Genomic DNA, 23,901 nt, shown 5'->3' with positions numbered 1-23,901 from the left:
GATTGGAGTGGCTTTTGTTTTTTTGTTCTGGATGGAGTTAACGAGGTTGAATGGCGTTTTTTGTTGGTGTATATATATGACGATGATTGGCGATGCTGCCTGTTAGTAGCTGGTAGTTGGATGCGATGGACTGTTGCTATCGTGTGAGTTGAGAGGTTGGATGACTAAGTCGAATTGCAGAGGTGAGGCTCGTTGAAAGAGGTTGATGTGGATCATGCTTTACTACTTGGCTTGCTCATGACCTAATAAAAATGCAGTATGACATTGAATGTATACCGAGGGAGGAGATACTATCATGATGGGTCGTATGATTTACTCCATCAGAAGTAATATTTCTTATAGATAGTACAGCAGTGCTGGTGTGTGAACCTCCATGTCGTTTGCTTCTGTCTGGCTGATTCGCTCACTGTTGGATGATGACTCAGCGTCGCTTGGCCTACGGTAACCTGTAGGGAGGCTGTCGAGCAACTGCTAAGCTCATGCCTGGCCTGTAATCCGCAACATAAGCTGCAACTCTTCAACCCCTCGACAGCCTGACTCGCAACTCCAGAGGCCACGACACGGAGTCCTTTCTGGAGGCTCTGCGGCTCGCGATCCCCTCGACAGCCTCTGCTATCCGTTTCTCGCCTCTTCTCCTCACAGCTGCTGTCCTCGACCAGCTCGCAGACGCCTCCGGACAGCGAGACGCCAGCGTCAACCCCAGACCCGGGACCACCACCCTCGTGCCCCTCCTCATCCTCCCACAAACTCCTCGACGATGGCGGTGAATCGCATCCGGGGCGCCTTTGCCGCGCCTCGGAAGGGAGAGACATTCGAGCTGCGGGCCGGCCTGGTGTCGCAGTATGCCTACGAGCGGAAGGAGTCCATCCAGAAGACCATCATGGCCATGACGCTGGGCAAGGACGTGTCGGCCCTGTTCCCGGACGTCCTCAAGAACATTGCCACGTCCGACCTGGACCAGAAGAAGCTGGTCTATCTCTATCTCATGTATGTTATGTGGCTGCAGATAATGACTGAGAAGTTACACACGGATTCCATGACGAGAGTCTATGCGGTGCTAACGGGAAGCGCGATCCCAGGAACTACGCAAAGACACACCCAGACCTCTGCATTCTCGCCGTCAACACGTTTGTGCAAGACTCGGAAGACCCGAACCCGCTGGTGCGAGCGCTGGCCATCCGCACAATGGGATGCATCCGCGTGGACAAGATGGTCGACTACATGGAGGAGCCGCTGCGGAAGACGCTGCGGGACGAGTCGCCGTACGTGCGCAAGACGGCGGCCATCTGCGTGGCCAAGCTGTTTGACCTGAACCCGGCCATGTGCATCGAGAACGGCTTCATCGAGACGCTGCAGGAGATGATTGGCGATCCCAACCCCATGGTGGTCGCAAACTCGGTCCAGGCGCTGGCCGAGATCAGCGAGACGGCGCCCGAGACGAGGGCGCTGCTGGTGACGCCCCCCGTCCTCAAGAAGCTGCTCATGGCCATGAACGAATGCACCGAATGGGGTAGGATCACCATTCTGACCGTGCTGGCAGACTACGCTGCCACCGACGTCAAGGAGTCGGAGCACATCTGCGAGAGGGTCATTCCGCAGTTCCAGCACGTCAACCCTAGCGTGGTCCTGGCTGCTGTCAAGGTGGTCTTTATCCATATGAAGTCGATCAACCCGGAGCTCGTGCGATCATATCTTAAGAAGATGGCGCCTCCACTCGGTACGTGCTGGGACTTTGCAACAACTACCTTATGATGTGGTTTTCTTCTAACGCAGCAGCTTGAACACAGTCACATTGGTTGCCTCTGCACCAGAGGTTCAATACGTCGCCCTCAGAAACATTGATCTGCTCCTTCAGGCCAAGCCCGACATCCTGAGCAAAGAGCTGAGAGTCTTTTTCTGCAAATACAACGACCCACCGTACGTCAAGATGCAGAAGCTGGAAATCATGGTCAGGATAGCAAACGAGAAGAACTACGAGCAGCTCCTCTCTGAGCTCAAGGAATACGCCCTGGAAGTGGACATGGACTTTGTGCGCCGAGCCATCAAGGCCATCGGCCAGGTGGCCATCAAGATTGAGGACGCCAGTGCCAAGTGCGTCCAGGCGCTGGAAGATCTGCTCGCCACCAAGGTCAACTACGTGGTGCAAGAGGTTGTCGTGGTTATCAAGGATATCCTGCGAAAGTATCCCGGCTACGAGGGTGTGATTCCTTCGCTCTGCAACTACATTGACGAGCTCGACGAGGCCAACGCTCGCGGATCACTCATCTGGATCGTGGGAGAGTACGCGGAAAAGATTAGCAATGCCGAGGAGATTCTGGAAGGTTTCGTAGACACCTTTTTGGAGGAGTTCACTCAGGTACGTCAAAAAGTCATGGAAAAGTTAGGGAATCCAGGCTAACAGAAGTGTAGACACAACTCCAGATCCTGACGGCTGTTGTCAAGCTGTTTTTGAAGAAGCCGAGTGGCGCTCAGGGCTTGGTTCAGAAGGTGCTGCAAGAGGCAACGACCAACAACGACAACCCCGACATCCGCGACAGAGCATATGTCTACTGGCGGTTGCTATCAGGAGACTTGGAGGTGGCCAAGGTAGGAGTTCATTGCGCCCCTTTTTGACCAAAGCTGCGTATACTGACGGACTTCCAGTCCATTGTACTGTCACAGAAGCCGACCATTTCAACAACAATGACGAGCTTGCCGGCTACGCTGCTCGAGCAGCTGCTGTCGGAGCTGTCAACTCTGGCATCGGTCTACCACAAGCCTCCGGAAGCCTTTGTCGGCAAGGGCCGGTTCGGTGCCGACGAGATCCAGCGAGCTGCCATTCAGGAACAGCGCCAGAACGCCGCGGAAAACCCCATCGCCGCCTCTGTGGCTGCCGCTGCCGCCAACGGCTCGTCGTCGGTGTCGCAAAACAACATTGAAAACCTGCTGGACATTGATTTTGATGGCGCAGCACCGGCCTCCCAGGAGCAGAACAGCGCAGCGGGAACCCCTGACCGGGTGTCGAGCCCGGCGACGGGCGGCATGGCCGACATGATGAGCATGTTTGACGCGCCTCCGGCTGGCAGCTCGGGAGGTGCTCCGTCTGGCGGCATGAACGATTTAATGAACGGGTTTGAGGGGCTCAACTTTGGAGCTACGACTGCGAACCAGCCATTGCCGGCGGCGATGCAGCTGCACAATGCGCAAGGCGGTTCTCAGCCAAAGAAGGATAGCGATGATCTTTTGGGCTTGTTGTAAATGTTTGGGGCCTTTTTATGCAAGCGGCAAGTCAAACGAGAGGAGAAAAGACAGGAAAAAGTCTGGATGGGGAATGGGGGGGGGATGGGGTTGGCTCGTGATGTTGGGAATATAGTTAATAAGTGATGCATATTTGATGTCTGTGGTATATACAAATTATGAAGATATAATACGAATCGTCCATGTCCCTTTGGTAGACTTTTCGTATTAATGTCAACGGAATCACCTTGACTCATGGAGTGCCCATTGTTGTTTCTCTCGGCTGATATTGAGGTTGGCTCGCGCTCGCGGTATATTTCCTCTTATTGTCGCCCGTATATCGTCATATATCGTCACATATCGTCCTCTTCCCCTCACCCAATCCCCAGCGCCAAATCCCTGCCTGAGACCCGAGTTCTTTCACGTCCCTCGTCCTCCTCTCTTCCTTGTATCATCACCAGAATTGACTTTTCGTCCGGCACCGTTCGTGACCCAGGGTATTGTCATTTGCATTGCCATATCTCTCAAAGTTGTGTTGTTTGTTTGGTCGGTCAAATAATCATCATCATCACCATCATCACTCGCTCGTCCCCTCAACATGCCCCTCCACGGTCCCCTCCATCGACGGCCCCACGGCCTCGGCACCGCTTGACGTTTTTGTGCCGCCGCCTTCGGCCTCCCACTCCTGCGGGGTCTGGCACTTTGCGGTCCAGGCATGGATGGCGGCGATTTCGTCCTTGAGGGCCGTGTTGACGAGGCGGTGCCGCTTGAGGGACTTGAGGTCCTGGAACTGGGGGGATACGATGAGGGCTGTGAAGGCTTGGCCGCAGCCTCCTTTAAACACACACAAAACACAACTGGTTAGCGATCTTGAAGAAAGCCTGGGGAGAGGAAAGTTGGAGAGGGGGAATGGGAGGTAGGAGGGGAGGTTTGTTTGCGTACCGGACATGTCTGTGACTTGGACGTGGATTGCGCCGAGACGCTGTGTGATTGCCTCGCGGAGGGAGGCTTCTGTTATTGAGGCCATTGGGTGCTGTTGACTCTTTCTTCTGCGAGCCCTGTTGTAGAGCTCAAGTGTCGAGAAGGGACAGTATGACAAATGCGACGGGATGGAGTGGGAGGAAAGAAAGACGATCTGATTGATTAGATAGATCGTGGGGGCGGGCACACACACACACACACACACACAGTGTCAAGCCATACAGTTTCGGTGAGCATCTATATACGGTATGAGCTCATTGGGAGGAATGGGATTGGTGGAGGATTTAGGTAAGGCAAGGTAGCTTTTAGCTTGTCAGCTTTGGCTTGGTTTTCTTGTTTGAGGCTGAAATACATCAGATCAGATCGACCTACATACATACTTTTATTTTACACATCAATCCGCATTCTGTTATACTGAACTGGACAAGTTGTTTTTGTCTGTGTTTTATGTTGGACAGATTGTGACATGCTATTGGCGAGACGTCTGGATAGAGGTCTACCGTCGGCACTCAGAGCAGCAGCATCCTTGCGTCCTTGTCCGCGGCCCGTCCGAGGTCCTCTCCCTCTGTCGCCAAGAGGCCTCTCTGCTACAAGCATCCGACTCGACAGCAGCAGCAGCAGCAGCAGCAATAACAACAACGGCAGCATGACCGAATATCTGGACGGCGTGGGCGCATGGGGCGCATGGCAGGTCGAGTCGTCCAAGTTTACGCAGCTTGTCGTCGACTCCATGCGGACGCTGTACGTTTTTGCCCTCCCTCACTTGGTTCCCCATTACCAGACAGACAAATTGCTTTGAATCCGGCTAACTAAAAGTCTTTTTTTTGCAAAAAAATATACAGTTACCCCGAAGAACTGGCCGACCGAAAATGGGACAATGTCGGACTGCTCGTTGGCAACTCCGAGAGCGACGCAAAGAAGCTCCAGCCCACCGTCATGGTGACAAACGACCTCACCTTCCAGGTCGCGGTGGATGCCATTGGCCAGGGGGTCAGCGTCATTGTCAGCTACCGTGCGTGACCCCATCGACTGTCTATATCTACACCTTCCATCGACTGTCTATATCTACACCTTCCATCGCTGAATGCTGACCATGTCGTTCCTCCCAGACCCCTTCATCTTCTCCGGCTTCAAGTCCGTGACCAACGACGACCCCCAGCAGGCCACGCTGCTGCAGCTGGCCAAGGCGGGCATCGCCGTCTACTGCCCGCACACAGCCGTGGACGCTGCTCCCAAGGGCCTCAACACATGGCTCGCCAACATTGTCGCCGGCCCGCACAAGAACACACAGTCGGTCGCCATCCCGTGCGCCTCGGCTCCTGAATCCCACTCGCCGGCGGGTTACGGTACCATCGGGCGCTTTACCAACGGCGCTGCCGTGCCGCTAGCCGAGATCATCAAGCGATTGGCTCTCAAGCTGGGTGGGCTGAAGCACATCATGATCGCGTCTCCCGTTGGCGCCGACATCAGGACCACCATGGTGCGCAGCTTCGGTGTCTGCGCGGGGAGCGGATATGACGTTCTCAAGTCGGCCGACGTGGACCTGCTCGTCACGGGCGAGACGAGCCATCACTCTGCCCTGAGGGCCATCCAGCAGGGCAGGACACTCATCCAAGTGTTCCACAGCAACTCGGAGAGAGGGTATCTCCGAGAAGTCCTCAAGCCCAGCTTGGAGAAGCTGCTCAGGGAGGCCCAGCCGGACGCCGAGGTGATACTGAGCGAGTACGACTCGGATCCGTTTAAGATACTGGACGTGAGTACCTTGGAGGAGGACTGAGAGGCGATACACGGCGTCAGGCAGACTCGGCTCGTTGCATATACATAAGATCAAGGGAGGGCGGTCATTGCTTCATGGCAGGCGGCGTAGGAGAGACCAATGCGCCGTATCGCCCATCCCTTGACGCTTCAGGTGCCGGTGATCTGCTTCGCGTCAGGGCAATGGCTGCGTCGCCTTGATCGATGCACGCCTGCACGTCGTCTCCGCCCACTCCCTTTTGCTTCCAGACTTCCAGCAACTTCCTGGGCATCTCCCACTGTCTCCTGGCCTCCTCGAACCTGCCTTCCCTGACAAGAGCCTGCAGGCGCTCTGGTGTCGCCAGAACCTCAATGGCCAGCTGTCTTGTGCGTTGGCGTCGCTGCTGCGCTTCGCGTGCTTTGCCCTCTTCTGAATCCGGAGCGGGAACTAATTTTCGTAATGACTCCTGTATGGCGGAAGCCTGGCTGTAGATGTGCGCAATGGCTGGATCGAGCGTCGTGGCCATAGGGTTCAAGGGGTCCATATTCGCTCGCATCTAGAGAAATCAGACAACATATACGAATTAGCAGCTGTAATACCATCCTGTCACCGATCCTCCCCAGGCCATGGCGGAGCTTCATACCTTTCGAATGGTCTCCGTCGCAGTGATGAGCTTGCTGTAGTTGTCGTACACGAGGGCCTTCTTCTCCGCATCCAGAGCCCGTACTTCCCCGAGCACTCTCGTATACAGCTTCAACAGCTCCTGCAAGCTGCTCTCGGCAACAATCTTCTGGAGGTACTCGTCGAGGTTGAAGTCCGGCGCGTCAATCTCGCTCGCGGGGACCTCCGAGTCGGGCACCTCGACGATGCGCGGCGTGGACGGCGTCGAGGCGGAGGCGGCGGCGGCGGCGCGGAGGTTGTAGTATTCGCGCAGGGCGGCGCGGTTGTTGGAGCGCTTGTTGGAGCTGGCGCCTGGAATCGAGCTGCCGGTTGCGGGCTGGGAGGCGCCGAGGACGGGGGAGCTGACTGCGGAGCGGGAGACGTCGAAGGAGGGCCGGGCGGAGGAGGTTGGCGTTCCAGAGGGGGTGCGGCGGAGGGGGGGCTGGGGGTTGCGGGAGGAGGCGATGGTGGACATGGTGAGGGATTGGTGTGAAGATTTGTTGGTGACGGGGGTGGGGAGGGAGGAGGAGGAGGAGGAGGAGGCTGGAGTTGGGGAGTGTTTACACGGTGACAGGTTGGATTCAATGGGGCTCCATGGGCTGATGTGACAGCCTTGCGAGGTGAGCACAGGCTACAGGGGGGGTTTCGGAGCTGGGGCCACCTGGGTTACAGCGCCCCTGGGACCCTGAGCTTATCGCTGTTATCGGTTATAGCGGACGGGCTGCGGTACGTCATTTCTGCCAGCAAAAAAATAGAGTAGCTGATAGCTTCAACTTCAACTTGACATACCTAAGATACAAAGAGCACAGCACAAAGGTCAACACAAAACAATGGACCTCATATCTCAACTCCGCCGCTCCATCCTCGCCCTCTCCCTCCCCGCCCCCTCGCAAACCCTCCTCACAACGCTCACGACGTCCCGCTCGCCGCCGCCCCCGATCCAATCCCTCGTCGCCACGGCAAAGGCCCGGCTCCTCGCCTCCGACCTGACGAGCACCTCCCTCATCGACCCGTCGTCCATCGCGACGTTTCCGCCCGACATTGACTCTGCGGGTGTGGCGGAGGCGAAGCTCCCGCAGAACGTCCACGTGCAGGTCTTGGATGTGGAGAATCTGAGCGCGAGCCGGTGGGAGCAGGTTGAGGAGCTGGAGGCGATTGAGAGGGGGGAGAGGACGAGGGGGAGGGAGGTTATTCGGGTTACGGCGGAGGAGGATGATGATGGAGCTGATTCTTCTACGACGCAAGGCTCTTCTTCTTCTACTCGTGCTGGTGTTGGTGCTGGTGTTGGTGCTGGTGCTGGTGCTGGTGCTGGTGGGACGTCTTCAGGGGGAGCGAATGCGGTGCATCGACTGGTGCTGCAGGCTCGGCAAGAGAGTGTATGCGGTGGAGTTGAAGCGCGTCGCGGGGATTGCCGTGGGCAAGACGCTCATCGGGGAGAAGATGATGCTGAGGGCGGGCGCGGTGGTGGCGAGGGGGACGGTGCTGCTTGCGCCGGAGACGTGTGTGTTGCTGGGGGGCAAGGTGGATGCGTGGCATGAGGCTTGGTTGGAGGGGAGGCTGGCGAGGTTGAGGGAGAGCGTGGGGGCGGATCGGCCGGGGTGATGGTGGGATTTTGGGGAAGAGTTGTGGTTGTTGTGATACCCCCTTTTGCATGTCATTCTATACGTGCTCTAGTTGTTTTTGTACTCTACGTAGAGGTGTAGATTCTCCGTCCTTGAAGAGAGAGGAACAACGGTGAGTCTTCGTATACTCCTTCATTTCCTTTCCCTTTATATCTTCCATCATGATAAGTAGCCGTCCCTTCATCGCCATCATAGTTCTTCAGTTCCCATTGATATATCCTGCCCTCACATACCCTCCACACAAACCTCCAAAGCGTTCCACCCAGATCCCTCCCACGGCGCCAAAAACGCCGCCCTCTGCGCATCCGCAACTCTGCCCGTGCCCGCATACGCCTTGGCCAGCTCATGCGCCTCCAGCGTCCCCCGTGGCGGAATGCCCCTGGCCGCAACCCTGAGCGACACCTCGGCCGGGTAGTCGCCCTCTTCCCCTGCTGCCTCGGCAAGGGATGACCAGCCGTGTGGCAGGTAAGGGTAGAGCATGATGTCCGTCTGGACTTGCGAGATCATGTCCTGCTCTGACTTGCCTTCGCCGAGGGCGGCCACGGCTCGCAGGACTTGGCCGATGCGAGACTGCTCTTTGGCCGTCACCTTGTCGTTTGTTCGGAGCCCCTGGAGCTCTTCTACCACGGCTTCCAGGCTTGCCTCGTCTTGGTCCAGCAGGGCAATGACGCCCAGGAGCAGCACGCTCTGGACATGGTCTGGCTGCTTCTCAATGACCTCAAACAGGGCATTGCGCGCCCGTTCTCTCGCGGCTTCGGTGCCCTGGGCCCATAGAACCTGGGCGAGCAAGCACGTCGCGTCAGGATTGTTGTCGGATTCTTCCAGCGCCGACTCGAAGCACTTCTCCGCCTCGTCATATGCCTTGAGGTAATACTGCGCAAGTCCAGCGGTCAAGTGCGCCGATAGCCGGGCCTTTTTGCGCTGGTCGCTCGTCAGCTCGCTCTCGCTTTCGTCGCCGCTCAACCCTAGTGCCATCTCGCCGCACTCGACGGCCTGCTCGTATGATCCAGAGCCAAGGTACGCCCGCGCGAGGTCTGTGCGAGCCAGCGTGAACCTGGCGAGGTCCTCGGCGGACTTGGTCTTTTCGTAGTTGGCCTCGAGCTTTTCGCAAATCTTCTCCAGAGTGGCGACGGCGCGAGAGCTCTCGCCCGTGCGCTCCTGCAGCAGGGTTCCGAGATGCACAAAGGTCAAATCATCAGGCCGCAGGCTCTGGACTTGGTTCACAGCAAAGAGCGGCTGGATCAGCGATGCCACGTTCAGGTTGAGCGGTGCCGTCAAGATGTGGTCGAAGAGCGAAGACGAGTAATGGCGGCGTGCAGGCAGCGACGACGATTCCGAAATCTCCATGGCGTGCGTAAAGAGACCCCTGGCCTCCTTCGCCTCGCCAAGCAAGAGTGCCACGAAGCCCTGGCCGAGCCAGGCATGCGCATAATCCGGGTCGTTGGACTGGGCCCTCGTGAAGGCCTCGTTGGCGAGCTTCATGTCTCCGGACAGCAGTGCCAATGTTCCAAGGTTGGTCCAAGCCACTGGGCTGCGCTCGTTCAGGTGCAGGCTTCTGACAAAGGCATGCTGGGCTATGGCAGGGTTGATTTCGCTCGTCACCACACCCAGGGAGTTCCAGAAATCCGCATTGCTGGCTTCCAGTTCGATGGATCGCTTAAAAGCTCTTACAGCAGCCCTCAGATGGGGACTCGGCTTCTTCCGCAGCTGTGACGGCAGGCATGTGTGAGCCCGATATTCGGCCCATCCCAGGTTATAATACGCAACGGCCTGTGCGTGAATGTCGCCACTCGAGACGTAGATTGCCTGCTTGTAGCTCAAAATCGTGGCGTGTATGCATGCCGCAATCTCGAGGCCGAAATGCTCGTCTGCTGCGACCTTTTGATACACGACATTGGTGCTGATCTTGTCCACATTGGCGAGGATATCGAAAGCCTCCTGTGGCCGGGACTCCAGCAGCGGCCTGATGGAGTCGATGGGGAAGTCTGCCGTTCGACTTTGAACCGTAGTAAAAATGGAGCAAGCTTCGGCGATGCTCTTCCAGAAATTGAAAGTGTCCAAGACGCTGCCGCTCCTCTTCGTAGCAAAATTGATGGCATCAATGGCAAGATGAACCGCCTTTCCAAACAGGCCCCTATCCACGCTCGTGACGGCATTGTCCACCATGGTCTGCATCAGTGCGAGAACCACTCCCTCCTCTTCGGCATGTGTCTCCAGGACCGTCTGGTAGAGTGCGATGGCCTCGTCAAACTCGCCCAGTTCCCGCTTGATGTTAGCAAGCATGTAGTTGGTGAACCAGGTGTCGGCGGACACGTCGACCTTGGACTCTTCCTCCAGCTTCTTCGCGTTGAGGATGGCCTTGGTCGCCGCAATGTACCGTCCGGAGCTGTGGTAGCTCTCGCCGAGCCCAACCCAGGAGTGGTAGTCATTCGGCGAGATCCTGAGGGCGGCTTGGAACGATACGATGGACTTGTGAAAGTCTTGCTTGTTCAGTTCCGCAACGCCCAGGGCCGCAAATGGCCAGCTGATTCCCTTTCGCTTCGACCCCGGCGGAGGCTTTACCTTGCCAGAGTCGATGATGCGCTGGGCAACCAGTTCCACTCGATCCCAGTCTCCATCGTCTGCAAAGGAGCGGGCCAACCGCTCGGCCGCCGTCACTTCCGACGATGACAGTTCCAGGGCTTTTGTGAAGCACCGCCGCGACCGCTTCTTGTCCGATGCGTAGTCGGCGTAAAAGATGCCCAGGCTGGTGTACGTCGGAGCATGGTTCAAGGAGTTGTTCAGCGCCTTGAGCCAGTAAGCATAGGCACACTCGCCCTTCTTTCGCTTCCGAGACTGTCGATCCGTCTCCAGGTTCCAGATGCACATTCCGATCCGGTATTGGGTATCAGCCAACAGCTCTTTGGCTGCTTCCCCTTGCTTCTCCAACGGCGCCACACACTCCTGCAACTCGCCCAGAGCTGTTTGCCAATCTCCTCTAAGCGCTTTGACCCAGGCAGCCTCGGACTTGACACGCAGGTTTGTACCGTCTCGAGCCAATGCGCGGGTGAGGAAGTCGATCGCCTCTTCGTAGTCTTCCTCCTCCTCAAAAATCAGGCCGACGCCAATCATGGCAGGAGTTGATGTCGCATCATGTTCCAGGACTTTGTCAAACAGACGTTTGGCCTCCTGGTGGTGTCTCGGCGATTGATAGTAGATGAGTGCCGTCGCAAGAGAGATGGAGTACGCATCCTCTGTGTTTTGATAGGACAAGCCAATCGTTTGCTTCTGCTTGGCAAGGAAAGGCATGGCCTTGCGCATCAACTCTACCGTAGACTCATATTCCCCAGATCGCAGCAAATACTCTCCTACGAGTCTGTAGCCGAAGACGGATTCCGAGGTCGAGATGCCATCAGTCATCATGATCAGCCGGTCTTCCTCGGTCAAGGGAACCACAAAAGTTGGTGCGCCGCCATCCTCCTCGTCGCTATCCTCCGAAGTTTCAGTGTCAGGGGAGGCGGCCTTTTTGGGTTCTGCCATAGGTGCTGGGAAGGGAGAAAAGTGGCTTGTCAGGAATCCTGTGATGATCTTGTACAGATCGGTTTCCGGGAAGAAGCTGCAGTAGTTCCTCAGTAGATCCACGTCGTAGTCACGAATCTCCTTCTTGTCCTGCCAATTGATGGCAATCTCCCAGGCAAGTCGGAAGGGGTGCTTGATGATGACCATGTCATTCGCCAGTCCGAGCACCTTTTGCTGTTCGGCTGTCTTTTGCGGCCCCGCAGGCACCACGGCAACGTGGTCGTAACAGTACTGAATAAGTTTCTCTTCGTAGTTTCTCCTCACATCATCGTCTGTCGTCCAGTTGATGAGTTGCCGGTAATAGTGCTCCAGCTTGCTGTTTTGATAGACTTCGCGTTTCACGTCCAGGGTCACGTCGGTCAGTGTCGCACCCAGCCTCGTCCGCCGCTCTCCAATGAGTGTGTTGATAGTCTTCTTCTCATAGGCCTCGAGGATGAGAACGATGCTTTCGTACGTCTTGGCGGGGTGGGGGAAGCGGCCTTCGAGTATCGGAAACAGAGGACTCTCGGGAAGTCTAATCCGCAAGGCGTCGACATACTGTAACTGATCTCCGTGAGCTCGGGCAAAATCGACAAACTTGTCGACAACATCTTGGCACTTGTACATGTCTTCCGTCTTGTGAAAGGCTTGGGCCAGGCTGACGGCGGCTCTGTGATACTCCTGCAGCTTCTTGGCGCCTTGTTTCTCATACAGCTTGATCAGGCCCTGCCAAGCCGGTGCATCTTCAGGGCGCAGCTTAGCCGCTGCTTCGTAGATGGTCTCGGCCTCATCAAGCTTGTTCTTCTGATCTAACGCAAAGGCCAAGAAGATATGCCTGGAATCCATAGTCAGCTTTCTGCACATGACGAGTTCAGCCTAGGATGCAGCCAACAGCCAACATACGCCTGGTAGTGCTTGGGGTCTTTTTTCAAGAAGTCTCGGGCTTTCTCGATGGCGCCGTCATAGTTCTTCTCACGCACCGCATCACCGATGCCTTTGAGAGCTGCCTTGTTCGACATGACACCTGATATCTCAAGGAAACCCTAGAGGGGGAGGGGCATGCGTAGAGAACTGTAGAAGTTGCAAGGCTGCACAAAAAGAAGAAAGAAAAATCTGTTACAAGGAATCTATGTCATGATAAATTGGACCTCTTTCATCAGCAGATATCTGAAAGCAAGACTGACGTATCTGGCGGATCTGAGCGAATGACTAGGTGGTGATGGATGAGGCAGGCCTGAGATTCAGTGATGCAAGCGATCCATGAGCCTCCACTTGACAAGCAACACACTGAGCCGAAGATCTACCGATCACCTCTATGAGCACTACTACCTAGTAATGTAGGTACACCAACTGAAGTCATCATGAATCAACACCCAGACATGAAACTCAGTCATCTGTACAATCGTCCACCATTCTCCCGACATACACCAGAATCACGTATAGATGTGGTCAAGTATCTTGAACAGAGTGCAAACCATGATGTGCAGCTCAAAGGGCCAAAAGATGTTCGAGAAAGGGCTGTACCCTCTCTTCGGGGCAGCAGACCAGACTGACGGCCAAAGGCTCAGCAGCAGGATTAGCGACAACAGGCCTGAAGAATCAAACAAACAAGACCAGAAATATCAAAGTAAACAACGATCGCGTTTCCCTCGCCATGAGCGACACAACAAGTGTGGGCGCATCTACAAGACCGGTACTAGCAACTCCAACGAAAGTCAGCAGAGGGCGCGTGATGCTTTCACCCGCCACGTTGTCTTTGTTGCTACTGCAGACAACAGCGGTCTCCAGGGACTAATTCCATCCAGACCACATGAGGATAAGAACGAACCAGGCTTGGTAGCTTGCTGGAAGATCAATTGATGTCAGCCAACCACTCCTCTACCAAGTCTCGATGACATTCGCCAAGTGGGCTACAGCAACTCCCCTCTGAACAAACAAGCAAACAAACGGTTCACATGCAGGTGACTTACTTCGTAGCCATCCCAGTGCAAGTCTTCAGATCCGGAACTTCTTGAGATTGCGCTCAACTAACTGCTTCTTGTCACGATTATGAGTTCTGACAAGCCAAGATCAAGGCTGTCCATCAGAATGAAGCTCTAGAACTTCAAGGCTGCCTGTTGAGGCAGCCATCGGCTTCATGCTCCAAGGCCCGAATGCCTCTGAACGGCGTTGAGTAGACTCGAATACCCGATTTTCGTCCAAGCTCAGTCGCTTTCTCCAACCAACAAAGCTTGACCCCAGTTTCATTCCTCAGTACAAGTGCCGCAGCCTCATCTCTTCTATGTCATCTCTGAACCAGGATCCGCTTCCGTGGATAGCCACAGGCCAGATATTGCAGCATCTCATTGCATCTCGCCTTTTTGCGAACAATTCATTGTTCCTTCTCCTTTGGCGTCTTCCTTTGTATTCAAAGCATGACAAGTCTTCTCGCCTTTCTATGAATAGAAGCTGAGATGCTGATGCCTAGTTTCGCGAGCATGCGGCATTGCCTCGTAGGAACTGTAATTAAACCATGATCAGTCAAGAATGTGACTTCGAGGCAGGCAACTCTCTTCCGATCTCTCTCTGTGCATACAAGTATGTGATGCATCAAACAGGCGGTGTTCAAGCTGTTAGGAATGCAGTCATATGAGGCGCCCGGTGTTCATGGTGTCTCGAGCGTCTTACGATTGCCGGCACTCTGCCCGCTGGTTGACTGACGCGCATTTTTTCCCTTTTTCCTAGTATAATATCGTCTACTTCGACCTTATAATTGCTTTTTTATTCAAGAGATTTATGCCATTCCATAGTTTCTGGCTTTCATGATGGCTTCAACAGGGCGAATTACTCGGACGTCGACCCGCAATGAGGCTCAAAGCCGAGGCAGACGGGCCAACGGCAATGCCATTATCGAGAACGCTCTAGGTATGACTGCAATCTGGAAGTCAGAGGAGGAGGACTGAATTCTAGAGTCGGAGAATGCTGACGGAAATAGCACACCTCACGGATGAAGAACTGGAGAGGGATGTCCAGTCCTTTGTCGACAATCACTTGCCATCTGTCCGCTATGAGGATCTCATTCGTGCCGCTCGAGTTGCAAAGGACATTCGTCTGTATGATGAAGTTGCGAGGCAGAAAGGCTACAACTTCGAGTCGACTCTGCCGGTGCAGCTGACGGCAGAGGAGAAACATGCTCTGCGACGAGAGAGAGATGTTCCTTTCAGTGAAAAGGGCATGCGGATCGTCATTCTCACAGTTTCCATTGCGGCCTTGTTGCAGGGTGAGAAATACTCTTACACGCACTTCTTCTCCTCTCCTCCCGTCCTTCACTAAGCCAATCATCTCGAAACAGGCTTTGTCCAGTCCTCCTTCAATGGCGCTTCGCTGTACAGAGAAGAATGGGGGCTTCGTCGAGATCTCGGACCCGACAGCACGAGTGCCGACAACTGGAAGCTCGGGGCTGCCAACGCAGCGCCCTTTTTCTTTGCCGCGCTGATCGGATGCCCTCTTGCGCTGCCAATCAATTACTGGTTTGGCCGACGGGGAGGCATCTGTGTTGCTGCGCTCCTGATATTCGCAAGTTCTCTAGGTGCGGCATATGCAAGGACTTGGTACCATTTACTCGGGATACGGACCATCAACGGCGTCGGTATGTCTGGTCAAGGATCTGTAATCTGTGAGTAAGAGCTAATTGCTTGCTTAGGGATGGGCATCAAGGCCGTCAGCACGCCGATTCTTGCCGGAGAGACTGCTGTTGGATTCTGGCGAGGCTCTGCCATCCTGGCCTGGCAGTTGTGGTAGGTCATGCCTCCCATCATCTTCTTCATGCCGTTCAGTAACTTACGATGAAAGGGTCGCATTCGGCATCATGCTTGGCTTTGCCTTCAACCTCGTCTTCACAAAAGCGCAGTCGAGCGTGACGACACTCTCACTGATCAACGCAGCACCCATGGTCCCGAGCTTCTTCCTCTTTATGATCACACTGTTCCTTTGCCCAGAGTCGCCGCGATATCATCTTACCAGAGGCCCAAATTACAATGTCCAAAAGGCATTCATCAGCATGCAGAAGCTTCGAAATACCGAGGTTCGCCATCCCTTTCTTCTTCACTGATAGGCCACTTACAGCTGACACGATGATAGCTGCAAGCGCTGCGAGACATGTATCTCATCTATAAGTCGCTCGAACAGGAATCCATGGCTCTGGGTAACCTGGACGCCCATGCGTTTCGGTCACCAGGGTTTGTGTGGGTTATTCGGGACTTTTTCAGACAATACGCACAGCTGTTCCAGCAGAGGCGTCTGTATAACGCTGTCATCTCGACTTCGACCGTCAACTTGGCCCAGCAACTCTGCGGAAGTAAGCCAAACTTTCTGAAACCTCTTCCTGTATGACATCTCCTAACCCTCTTGCAGTTAACGTTCTTGCATTCTATTCGGGTAAGTTCCGTATCAACCAGATATATTCGACAGAACGCTCATAGAGTCTAGGATATCTGTTCAATGGCGCCGGCAGCGATGCGAGCTCCAAGCTCATTCCAATGGCATACAGTCTTGGCTTCGGTAACTACACCCTCTGTCTTCGTCTGCTCCTTAAAAAAGTACTAATTCCTCGATAGGGGCCATCAACTTTCTGTGCGCGCTACCGGCTGTGAGGAGCATCGACACGCTGGGTCGGCGGAAATGGCTGCTGGCAACGCTGCCTTTCATGGCGCTCTTCATGTTTGGTGCCGCTCTGGCCTTTACGATTGAGCCTCGGAACATCAGAGTCGGAGTTGCTGCCTTCTTCCTGTTCGGTTAGTAAATCGGCCAGGCCTCTTATTGAACGTCTTCTTAACACCCAATCAGTTTTTGCCGCCGTGTACTCGCCAGGCCTGGGGCCGATTCCCTTTACTCTTGCGTCAGAAAGCTTTCCCCTATCTCACAGAGAAGCGGTAAGTCAAATCAAATCTTCTTCAGCCTCCTGCCAGTCTAACCGCATGTCAGGGCACTGCGTGGGCTATTTCAATCAATCTGGGCTTTGCCGGCCTACTGTCCATCGTCTTCCCGAGGTAAGATTGAGTCCGAGGCTCCAATCACCGGTTGCTCTGGGCTAACCATTGCAAAGCATAAACGCAGGCCTCACAGAAACCGGCGCCTTGGGCCTCTTCTCCGGCCTCAACGTCGTCGCTCTGGTCATGGTTTTCTTGCTCGTAGAGGAGACAAAGCGCCGGAGTCTCGAAGAGCTGGACCACATCTTTGCCGTATCCAAGAGAAAGTTTATGCGCTTCCAGCTGTTCGAGTACCTTCCGTGGCTGGTCCGATACTACATCTTTGGAAGCCCCAAGCCTCGTCCGGAGCTGTACGAGGATCTGATCTGGGGTCCATCAGAAGGCGAAGACCTTGCGCCGTTCCGAGCTGTTGATTTGGTTGGATACTATAGCGAGCCGTCGGTTCCAGAGCCGGTGGAGTTGGCACACAGTCGCTCCCGCGATGGTCCTCAGGCGGAAGAACAGCATGGATCCGTTCGATCCAAAGAGCTGGGGGTGAAAGTCGCAACCGATCACGGCGATGATTCGGAGATGCAGGCAACGAACAATGACGGGCCGGTGAGTATCCGTTATTGACTTGACCGGATGCTGTGAAGGAATGAGCGTGATGGGAAACGATTTGATTCGACAGATATGAGACTTGTCTTGTGGGATACGTGTAATGTTAATGGCAGCTGGGAACTGAATGGGATGGCGATATCTGGGCGGATGAGTTTTTTTTTTTTTTTTTTGAGCCTGTACAATATTGACGTTGGGATATGGAAGCTGCTGTTCTTGATCATGTTCATTTCAATTGTTACCCTGTATTGTTTCGAAGGAATATCAGTCAAGTCAGTATACCTAGTAGTTTTTAAAGAGAGAGACGCCTTGTTCCGTAGTATAAACATGTGGTGTGTTACGGCACGGCTTGGTTTCGGCATGTTGATGTTTACTTCGGCTCCCAAGGTCACTGATTCCTCCAATGCCGGCACTTATGTACATACATACTCTCGTATTCGCACTCGCCATCCATCGCCACCCGGATCTGCCGAGTTGGTGCAGGATATCGGAGAATCGAGATCAGGGAAGCAAATGGGATGAGATCGAGTCAAGCGTCTCCCGCTGTGGGGAAGCAGCAGCGCTAGCCGGCTCCAGTTGCTCGAGACCGCTGTCCGTTAGTGGAATCGGGCGCTGAAACCGCTGAACCGGTGACATCCAATCCATGGATCCTACCTTATCAATCCAGGGCAATGCTCGGCTCAGCCAAGTCGGTCAAGTACCAGACCTTAGCGAAACGAAGCATCTGCATCTTCCGTCATCGCTCCCCAGCCCTCCCCTCCCTTCCATTTCCTGCGCTGGATAGTCCATCGAGACAATTCTACCCAACTTCATCCAGCTCGGTTCTACTGTCTGGCGAGAAGCATGGCTTCGTTTCGCCTCACCATCGAGGACGGCCAGTTCCGCGATGCCCACGGCCGCCAGGTGGTCCTTCGCGGCATCAACGTTGCCGGAGACACGAAGCTGCCCAGCGAACCCAACCAGCCCTCTCACGTCGGTGACGACTTCTTCGACGGCGACAATGTGACGTTTCACCAGCGGCCGTTTACAAAGGAAGACGCCCCGATTCACTTTGCGAGGATCAAGCGGTTTGGCTTCAATACGATTCGATACCTGTTTACGTGGGAGGCCCTTGAGGCGGCTGGGCCGGGCATCTACGACGAGGAATACATTCAGCACACCATTGAGGTTCTGAGGATCGCAAAGTCGTATGGTTTCTATGTCTTCATGGACCCTCACCAGGACGTCTGGTCCAGGTTCACCGGTGGTTCGGGAGCCCCAATGTGGACGATTTACGCTTGTGGGCTCAATCCCCAGAGCTTCGCTGCCACCGAGGCGGCCATCGTTCACAACACATATCCCGACCCCGACAACTTCCCCAAGATGATCTGGTCGACCAACTACTATCGACTCGCTGCGGGGACCATCTTTACCTTTTTCTTTGCAGGCAGGGATTTCGCCCCGAAGTGCATCATCGACGGCGTCAATATTCAGGATTACCTACAGGATCACTTCATCAATGCCTGTGCCCATCTCGCGAAGCGCATTCACGAGGCCGGGGACCTTGAAAATGAAGTTGTCATTGGCTGGGAGAGCATGAATGAGCCAAACAGAGGCATGACTGGCTATGTTGACTTGACCGTCATCCCCAAGGAGCACCCTCTGAAAAAAGGCACATGCCCAACCATGTGGCAGACTTTCTTGACGGGCATGGGCAGAGCTTGTGAGATCGACACATGGGAGATGGGAGGTCTCGGGCCTTACAAGACGGGAACAAAGCTGGTGGACCCGCACGGCGAGTTCGCTTGGCTGCCTGAAGGGTATGACGACTCGAGATACGGATGGAAGCGTGATGCTGGGTGGAAGCTGGGCGAGTGCGTCTGGGCCCAACACGGCGTGTGGGATATCGCAACAGATACCCTCTTGAAGAAGGACTACTTTGCAAAGAACCCTAACACTGGAAAGAAGATTGACTACCCAGAGTTCACAAACACCTACTTCATGGACTTTTGGAGGAAGTACAACAAGGCTTGCCGCAGCATCCACAAGGATTGCCTCATGCTCATGCAGTTCCCTACCCTGGAGCTTCCTCCCCAGATCAAGGGCACAGAGGATGATGATCCAAAGCTGGTCTTTACGCCCCATTTCTACGATGGCATCACCCTCATGACGAAGCACTGGAACAGCAGTTGGAACGTCGACGTCGTCGGTGTGCTTCGGGGCAAGTACTGGCACCCTGCTTTTGCCATCAGAATTGGCGAGACAGCTATTCGAAACTGCTTGCGGGATCAACTGGCAACCCTTCGACAAGAGGGTATTGACCGGACGGGCAACCATCCTTGCTTGATGACCGAGTTTGGTATTCCATATGACATGGATGACAAGAAAGCATACAAGACAGGAGACTACTCGAGCCAATCTGCGGCCTTGGATGCCAACTACTTTGCGGCGGAAGGATCAGGAATGGAAGGGTATTGCCTATGGGTGTACTCTACGACAAATGATCACGAGAGAGGAGACCAGTGGAACGGGGAGGATCTGTCCATCATCTCGGTGGACGACAAGCTCCCCGAGACATCATCAATGATGAGTGAGCCCGCGTTGGATCAATCGACGACGAGTCTTGTCAAGAACGGCTCCACTGTCGTTACGGCGGACGCTCTAGATGATGCAGGCGTCCACCCTGGAAACCTCCAACGCACACTTACGAACCCATCCATCAGCTCTGCTCCCTCCGACAAGGACCCTGAACTGGCGAATACCCCGGGCTACCGTGCCGCAGAGGCCTTTATTCGCCCAACACCGACGGTCGTGGCGGGAAACCTCGTCTCTTCTGGCTTTGATCTACGCAAATGCATTTTTAACATCAAGGTTTCAGCTCCACACGCTGCAGCCGACGATACACCGACGATCATATTCCTTCCAGAGTACCACTTCCCCAAGTCGGAATGTGAGATCACCGTTTCGGCTGGCAGATGGGAGATTGGCCTTGATAGCAGCGAGGGCACACTCGTCCAGCTCCTACGGTGGTGGCATCCCGAAGGAGAGCAGACACTGACGGCCAAGGGCATAGTACGAAAGTACAACCTTCCTGAGGGCACGTCTGACGAAGCAGGCTACTTGGAGCAGTGCCAGGCAGGCTACGGCCTGAACCTGGGAAGCTGCTGTCTCATGTGAAGCTGTTGGTATATGCTCTTGAAGCGGCGAAATTTGTAACTGCATTGAGCTTGTGGCGCGCATCATCAGACGCCGTTGGGCAGGCGTGCATGACACGGAGTTAGGGTTTCTTTTCTGTTCATTGTATTCATGCTCCTCTGGCCCAGTTGCATGAATGACCTGGGGTACCATATGTTGGCCCGACAAGGATCCACGCATATCTAGGCATATCACCGATCATTTATCCATTACCTATTCACGTCATATCAACCGTCTATCATTGGGCTTGAGATGAGCGGATCAGCGATAGTATTGACGAATGATGAGAGGACCAAAGCAAATCCTCTTTTGGTCCGGGAGTTATTTCGATCCAAGCGCTGACACAAACGCTAGCTTCCGATCCGTGTGGACGCACTTACAGTGAGGCGATATCCAACATGCACCTTGATGGAACATGGCTGGCCACCTTGATGGCCTCGGATGACTTTGGGACATTGTGCCATCCATGACTTGTGATGTACTATAAAATGGAATTTTGAAAGTGTGCAAACTTTTCCTGATCACAAACCTGAATTTGCCAATTTCTGGGTTTAGAAACTGCTTTCTCTTTGTTTCCAGAGGCCTGCTTCATCACGATGGCGCCGCTACGACGAACAACGAGGTCAAAAGCCAAGAAGGCAAAAAAGACGGACGTCTTGGTGCCGTCTAAGCCGGTGCCCGTGACGCTGTTGTCCGGCTTCCTCGTGAGTTTGCTGTCCTATTTTTATCTGGTTGGGTTGTCCTAACCGAGGATCCAAATATAGGGTTCAGGCAAGACGACTCTGTTGCAGCATATTCTGCGAAGTGAACATGGACTTCGCATTGCTGTTGTGGTGAATGACATTGGAGCGTATGTACATGATGCTATTGTACCGTGGAAGTAAAAGGCCAGTTTGCTGAGATTATGTAGCATCAATGTCGACGCCTCTCTCATCAAGCAGACTCACCAACTTACAAAGACTGATGAAAAAGTCATTGCGCTGCAGAATGGATGCATCTGCTGCACCCTGAGAGGAGATTTGCTCGAGGAGCTCGTGCGGATCTCCCAGCTCCAGCAGTTTGACTACATCATCATCGAGAGCAGCGGCATCAGCGAGCCGGAGCAGGTTGCCGAGACCTTTGACGCGCGGCTGGCAGACCAGATGAGCCTCATGACCGAGGGTGATGGCATGGCTGGCCTTGACGAGGACATGGTCAAGGTCCTCAACAAACTGTAAGCTTCCGAAGATGTTGCAACTGCTATATCCGGCTGCTGGCATCAGTGCTAATAGCTGTGTAGGAAGAAGGCTGGTGGGCTGCAGAAGTTTGCTCGTCTGGATACGACGGTTACCGTCATTGATGCCTTTACGATGATGCATGACTTTGACACGGTGGATCTGTTGTCTGCTCGGAGGGATGACGTTACTCCAGAAGATGAGCGAACGGTGTCGGATCTCATGGTTGATCAGATTGAGTTTGCGGATGTGATAATCCTAAACAAGATTGACATGGTGAGTTGGCCTGACTGAATGCGTGCAGACTGGGAACTGACGATGGTCATGTATCAGATCAATGACGAGACCAAGGCTCGAGTGATTGACCTCATCAAGAAGCTGAACCACCGGGCCAGGATCCTCGAATCCAAGTACAGCAGGGTGGATGTCAAGGAGCTGGTCAACACGGGGCTTTTCGATCTTGAAAAGGCGCAGTCTGGATATGGCTGGTTGCAGGATTTGCATGCCATGACCGTACGAGAGGTGAGCTTCCCTATGCCTCTAATCACCCTAACCACATGAAGTCTCGGTGAGGCAACGGCTGACAAAGGTCATGGTACAGGTGAATGGCCGCAAAGTGGTGACTCCTAAGCCGGAGACGGAGGAGTACAACGTGCAGAACTTTATCTATTCTCGTCTTAAGCCTTTCCACCCCAAACGACTCTGGGCACTGATCTACGACAAGTTCATCTTGCAGATGGAGCAGCCTGATGACGATGATGATGACGGCGAAGGAGAGGAGGAAGAGGGAGAAGACGCTGAAATGGTCGACTTTCCAGACGTCGAAAGTGTCGGCTCCTCCTCAGGAGACAATGCCAGCTCGGCAACCCCTTCTCATCCCCCTTCAACTCCCGCAACTGCGACCTCTCCCACTCATGATGACAAAGAAGGCGATGAGGACATGGAAGTGGATGGCATGACGCCGCCGGAAAACGACGTGATCCTGGCCAACAAGCGCGCCCACCCGACGCTCGCCCGGCTGTTCCGCTCCAAGGGCGAGATCTTCATGGCGACGCGCCCCCACCGCTGCGGCGAGTGGTCCCAAGCCGGCGCGATGCTGACCCTCACCGGCGGCCGCTCCTGGTTCTGCACGCTGCAGCCGGAGGAGTACACGACGGGCAACGAGGACGTGGACGCCATGGTGAAGCACGACATTGCCAAGGGCGGCGAGTGGGGAGACCGGCGGCAGGAGCTCGTCTTCATCGGGGAGGGGCTGGACCACAAGGCGTTGGAGGAAATGCTTGACGGGTGCTTGCTTACGGACGGGGAGTATGAGGCGTGGAAGGGGGTGATGAGGAGGGAGGGGGTGACGGAGGGGGAGAGGAGGGAGATGCTGGAGGAGTTGTTTGAGGATGGGTTTCCGGATTGGCCGGGGGATGATGATGAGGAGGGCCATGAGGGACATGATCATTAGAGTGGTGGTTGAAAAGTACGTGATTTTGAGTCTGGCAGGACAATGACGAGAAAAGAAGGTTCTGCTGTTGTTGCCTACTGTCCTTTCGAGTCGATTGATACGTTTGCTTGAGGTCCTCGGTGTTTGCTCGATACTTGCTTCGTTGTAAGCCAATATCATAGGGCTTGTTCCAGTGTTGTCCAGTGCTTGGTCGAGCCTCTCAGCAACTTCTCAAGACCCTTAGTGTTTGCTTGATATGTTCCCGGGATTTGCCCTCTGTTCTTGGCGTTGCTTTATGGCCTGAGTGGTTGTTTAACATTCTCAGTGTCACTTGATATTCTTGGACGCTTCTCAAATACTGTTTGCTTGACTTTTTGCTATATTACTTCATCGTCTCGGCGTCTGCCTGATACGATGGTGCTTGCTGAGATATCTGATGTTTGCTTAGATGTTGTCGTGCTCCAGGAATAGAACCTCTGTCCAGCGAAGTCAGCACAAACGAGGTATCTCAACAAACAATTCAACCCAAAATAGCAGAGCTCTAGGTATATAAGACTCGCAATTTCTTCCCTTCAAAGGATTCTTTTTCTCGCTCCATCCTCATCACACAATACCCATCCAGTCTTCGTCACCAAGCAAAACAACCACCAAGTTCTTCTCTACGCTCCCACAACTTTTCAAACAAAGACACACAGTTCAGCAAGTAACCAGCACCACTCATCTTTCATCATGGCTGGCAACATGAACGGAAGTGCAGCAACCAACG

General features: G+C 54.4%; 9 protein-coding genes across 9 annotated transcripts; 6 read left to right on the top strand and 3 right to left on the bottom strand.

Annotated features, from left to right (window-relative positions):
* Positions 1 to 757: 757 nt before the first annotated feature.
* Positions 758 to 3,237, top strand: BBK36DRAFT_1172590 (adaptor protein complex beta-adaptin large subunit; the record flags this gene model as incomplete). The annotated part of the gene is made up of 5 exons (XM_024895749.1): positions 758 to 987; positions 1,080 to 1,717; positions 1,788 to 2,356; positions 2,410 to 2,586; positions 2,644 to 3,237. 5 exons carry the CDS (start codon positions 758 to 760, stop codon positions 3,235 to 3,237), a joined length of 2,208 nt encoding a protein of 735 aa, XP_024745715.1.
* Positions 3,238 to 3,793: 556 nt separating this feature from the next.
* On the bottom strand, positions 3,794 to 4,243 carry BBK36DRAFT_1129293 (bola-like protein; the record flags this gene model as incomplete). The annotated part of the gene is made up of 2 exons (XM_024891725.1): positions 3,794 to 4,050; positions 4,159 to 4,243. The coding sequence occupies 2 exons, from the start codon at positions 4,241 to 4,243 to the stop codon at positions 3,794 to 3,796; spliced, it is 342 nt and encodes a 113-aa protein (XP_024745714.1).
* Positions 4,244 to 4,843: 600 nt separating this feature from the next.
* On the top strand, positions 4,844 to 5,974 carry BBK36DRAFT_61070 (NGG1p interacting factor 3; the record flags this gene model as incomplete). Its single annotated transcript, XM_024898351.1, has 3 exons — positions 4,844 to 4,938; positions 5,040 to 5,209; positions 5,307 to 5,974. 3 exons carry the CDS (start codon positions 4,844 to 4,846, stop codon positions 5,972 to 5,974), a joined length of 933 nt encoding a protein of 310 aa, XP_024745713.1.
* A 64-nt stretch (positions 5,975 to 6,038) lies between these two features.
* On the bottom strand, positions 6,039 to 7,067 carry BBK36DRAFT_1129237 (hypothetical protein; the record flags this gene model as incomplete). Its single annotated transcript, XM_024891717.1, has 2 exons — positions 6,039 to 6,488; positions 6,576 to 7,067. The coding sequence occupies 2 exons, from the start codon at positions 7,065 to 7,067 to the stop codon at positions 6,039 to 6,041; spliced, it is 942 nt and encodes a 313-aa protein (XP_024745712.1).
* Positions 7,068 to 7,422: 355 nt separating this feature from the next.
* On the top strand, positions 7,423 to 8,194 carry BBK36DRAFT_1185187 (hypothetical protein; the record flags this gene model as incomplete). The annotated part of the gene is made up of 3 exons (XM_024896430.1): positions 7,423 to 7,861; positions 7,919 to 7,932; positions 7,964 to 8,194. 3 exons carry the CDS (start codon positions 7,423 to 7,425, stop codon positions 8,192 to 8,194), a joined length of 684 nt encoding a protein of 227 aa, XP_024745711.1.
* Positions 8,195 to 8,439: 245 nt separating this feature from the next.
* On the bottom strand, positions 8,440 to 12,770 carry BBK36DRAFT_1129073 (TPR-like protein; the record flags this gene model as incomplete). The annotated part of the gene is made up of 2 exons (XM_024891704.1): positions 8,440 to 12,586; positions 12,655 to 12,770. The coding sequence occupies 2 exons, from the start codon at positions 12,768 to 12,770 to the stop codon at positions 8,440 to 8,442; spliced, it is 4,263 nt and encodes a 1,420-aa protein (XP_024745710.1).
* Positions 12,771 to 14,555: 1,785 nt separating this feature from the next.
* BBK36DRAFT_1172613 (MFS general substrate transporter) lies at positions 14,556 to 17,333 on the top strand (the record flags this gene model as incomplete). Its single annotated transcript, XM_024895752.1, has 13 exons — positions 14,556 to 14,655; positions 14,726 to 15,010; positions 15,083 to 15,379; positions 15,434 to 15,527; positions 15,583 to 15,814; positions 15,871 to 16,087; positions 16,144 to 16,167; positions 16,219 to 16,290; positions 16,347 to 16,523; positions 16,576 to 16,661; positions 16,714 to 16,778; positions 16,835 to 17,187; positions 17,260 to 17,333. 13 exons carry the CDS (start codon positions 14,556 to 14,558, stop codon positions 17,331 to 17,333), a joined length of 2,076 nt encoding a protein of 691 aa, XP_024745709.1.
* Positions 17,334 to 18,158: 825 nt separating this feature from the next.
* BBK36DRAFT_1129273 (glycoside hydrolase family 5 protein) lies at positions 18,159 to 20,471 on the top strand (the record flags this gene model as incomplete). The annotated part of the gene is made up of 1 exon (XM_024891722.1): positions 18,159 to 20,471. One exon carries the CDS (start codon positions 18,159 to 18,161, stop codon positions 20,469 to 20,471), a length of 2,313 nt encoding a protein of 770 aa, XP_024745708.1.
* Positions 20,472 to 21,085: 614 nt separating this feature from the next.
* BBK36DRAFT_1129077 (cobW-domain-containing protein) lies at positions 21,086 to 23,156 on the top strand (the record flags this gene model as incomplete). Its single annotated transcript, XM_024891705.1, has 7 exons — positions 21,086 to 21,193; positions 21,254 to 21,339; positions 21,400 to 21,702; positions 21,769 to 21,979; positions 22,037 to 22,225; positions 22,305 to 22,532; positions 22,641 to 23,156. 7 exons carry the CDS (start codon positions 21,086 to 21,088, stop codon positions 23,154 to 23,156), a joined length of 1,641 nt encoding a protein of 546 aa, XP_024745707.1.
* Positions 23,157 to 23,901: the final 745 nt, after the last annotated feature.

This window comes from Trichoderma citrinoviride, assembly GCF_003025115.1.
Source record: "Trichoderma citrinoviride strain TUCIM 6016 unplaced genomic scaffold BBK36scaffold_17, whole genome shotgun sequence".
NCBI lineage: Eukaryota > Fungi > Ascomycota > Sordariomycetes > Hypocreales > Hypocreaceae > Trichoderma > Trichoderma citrinoviride.
The sequence above is the reverse complement of the archived record's forward strand: the minus strand, read 5'-3'. Positions and strand labels throughout refer to the sequence as shown.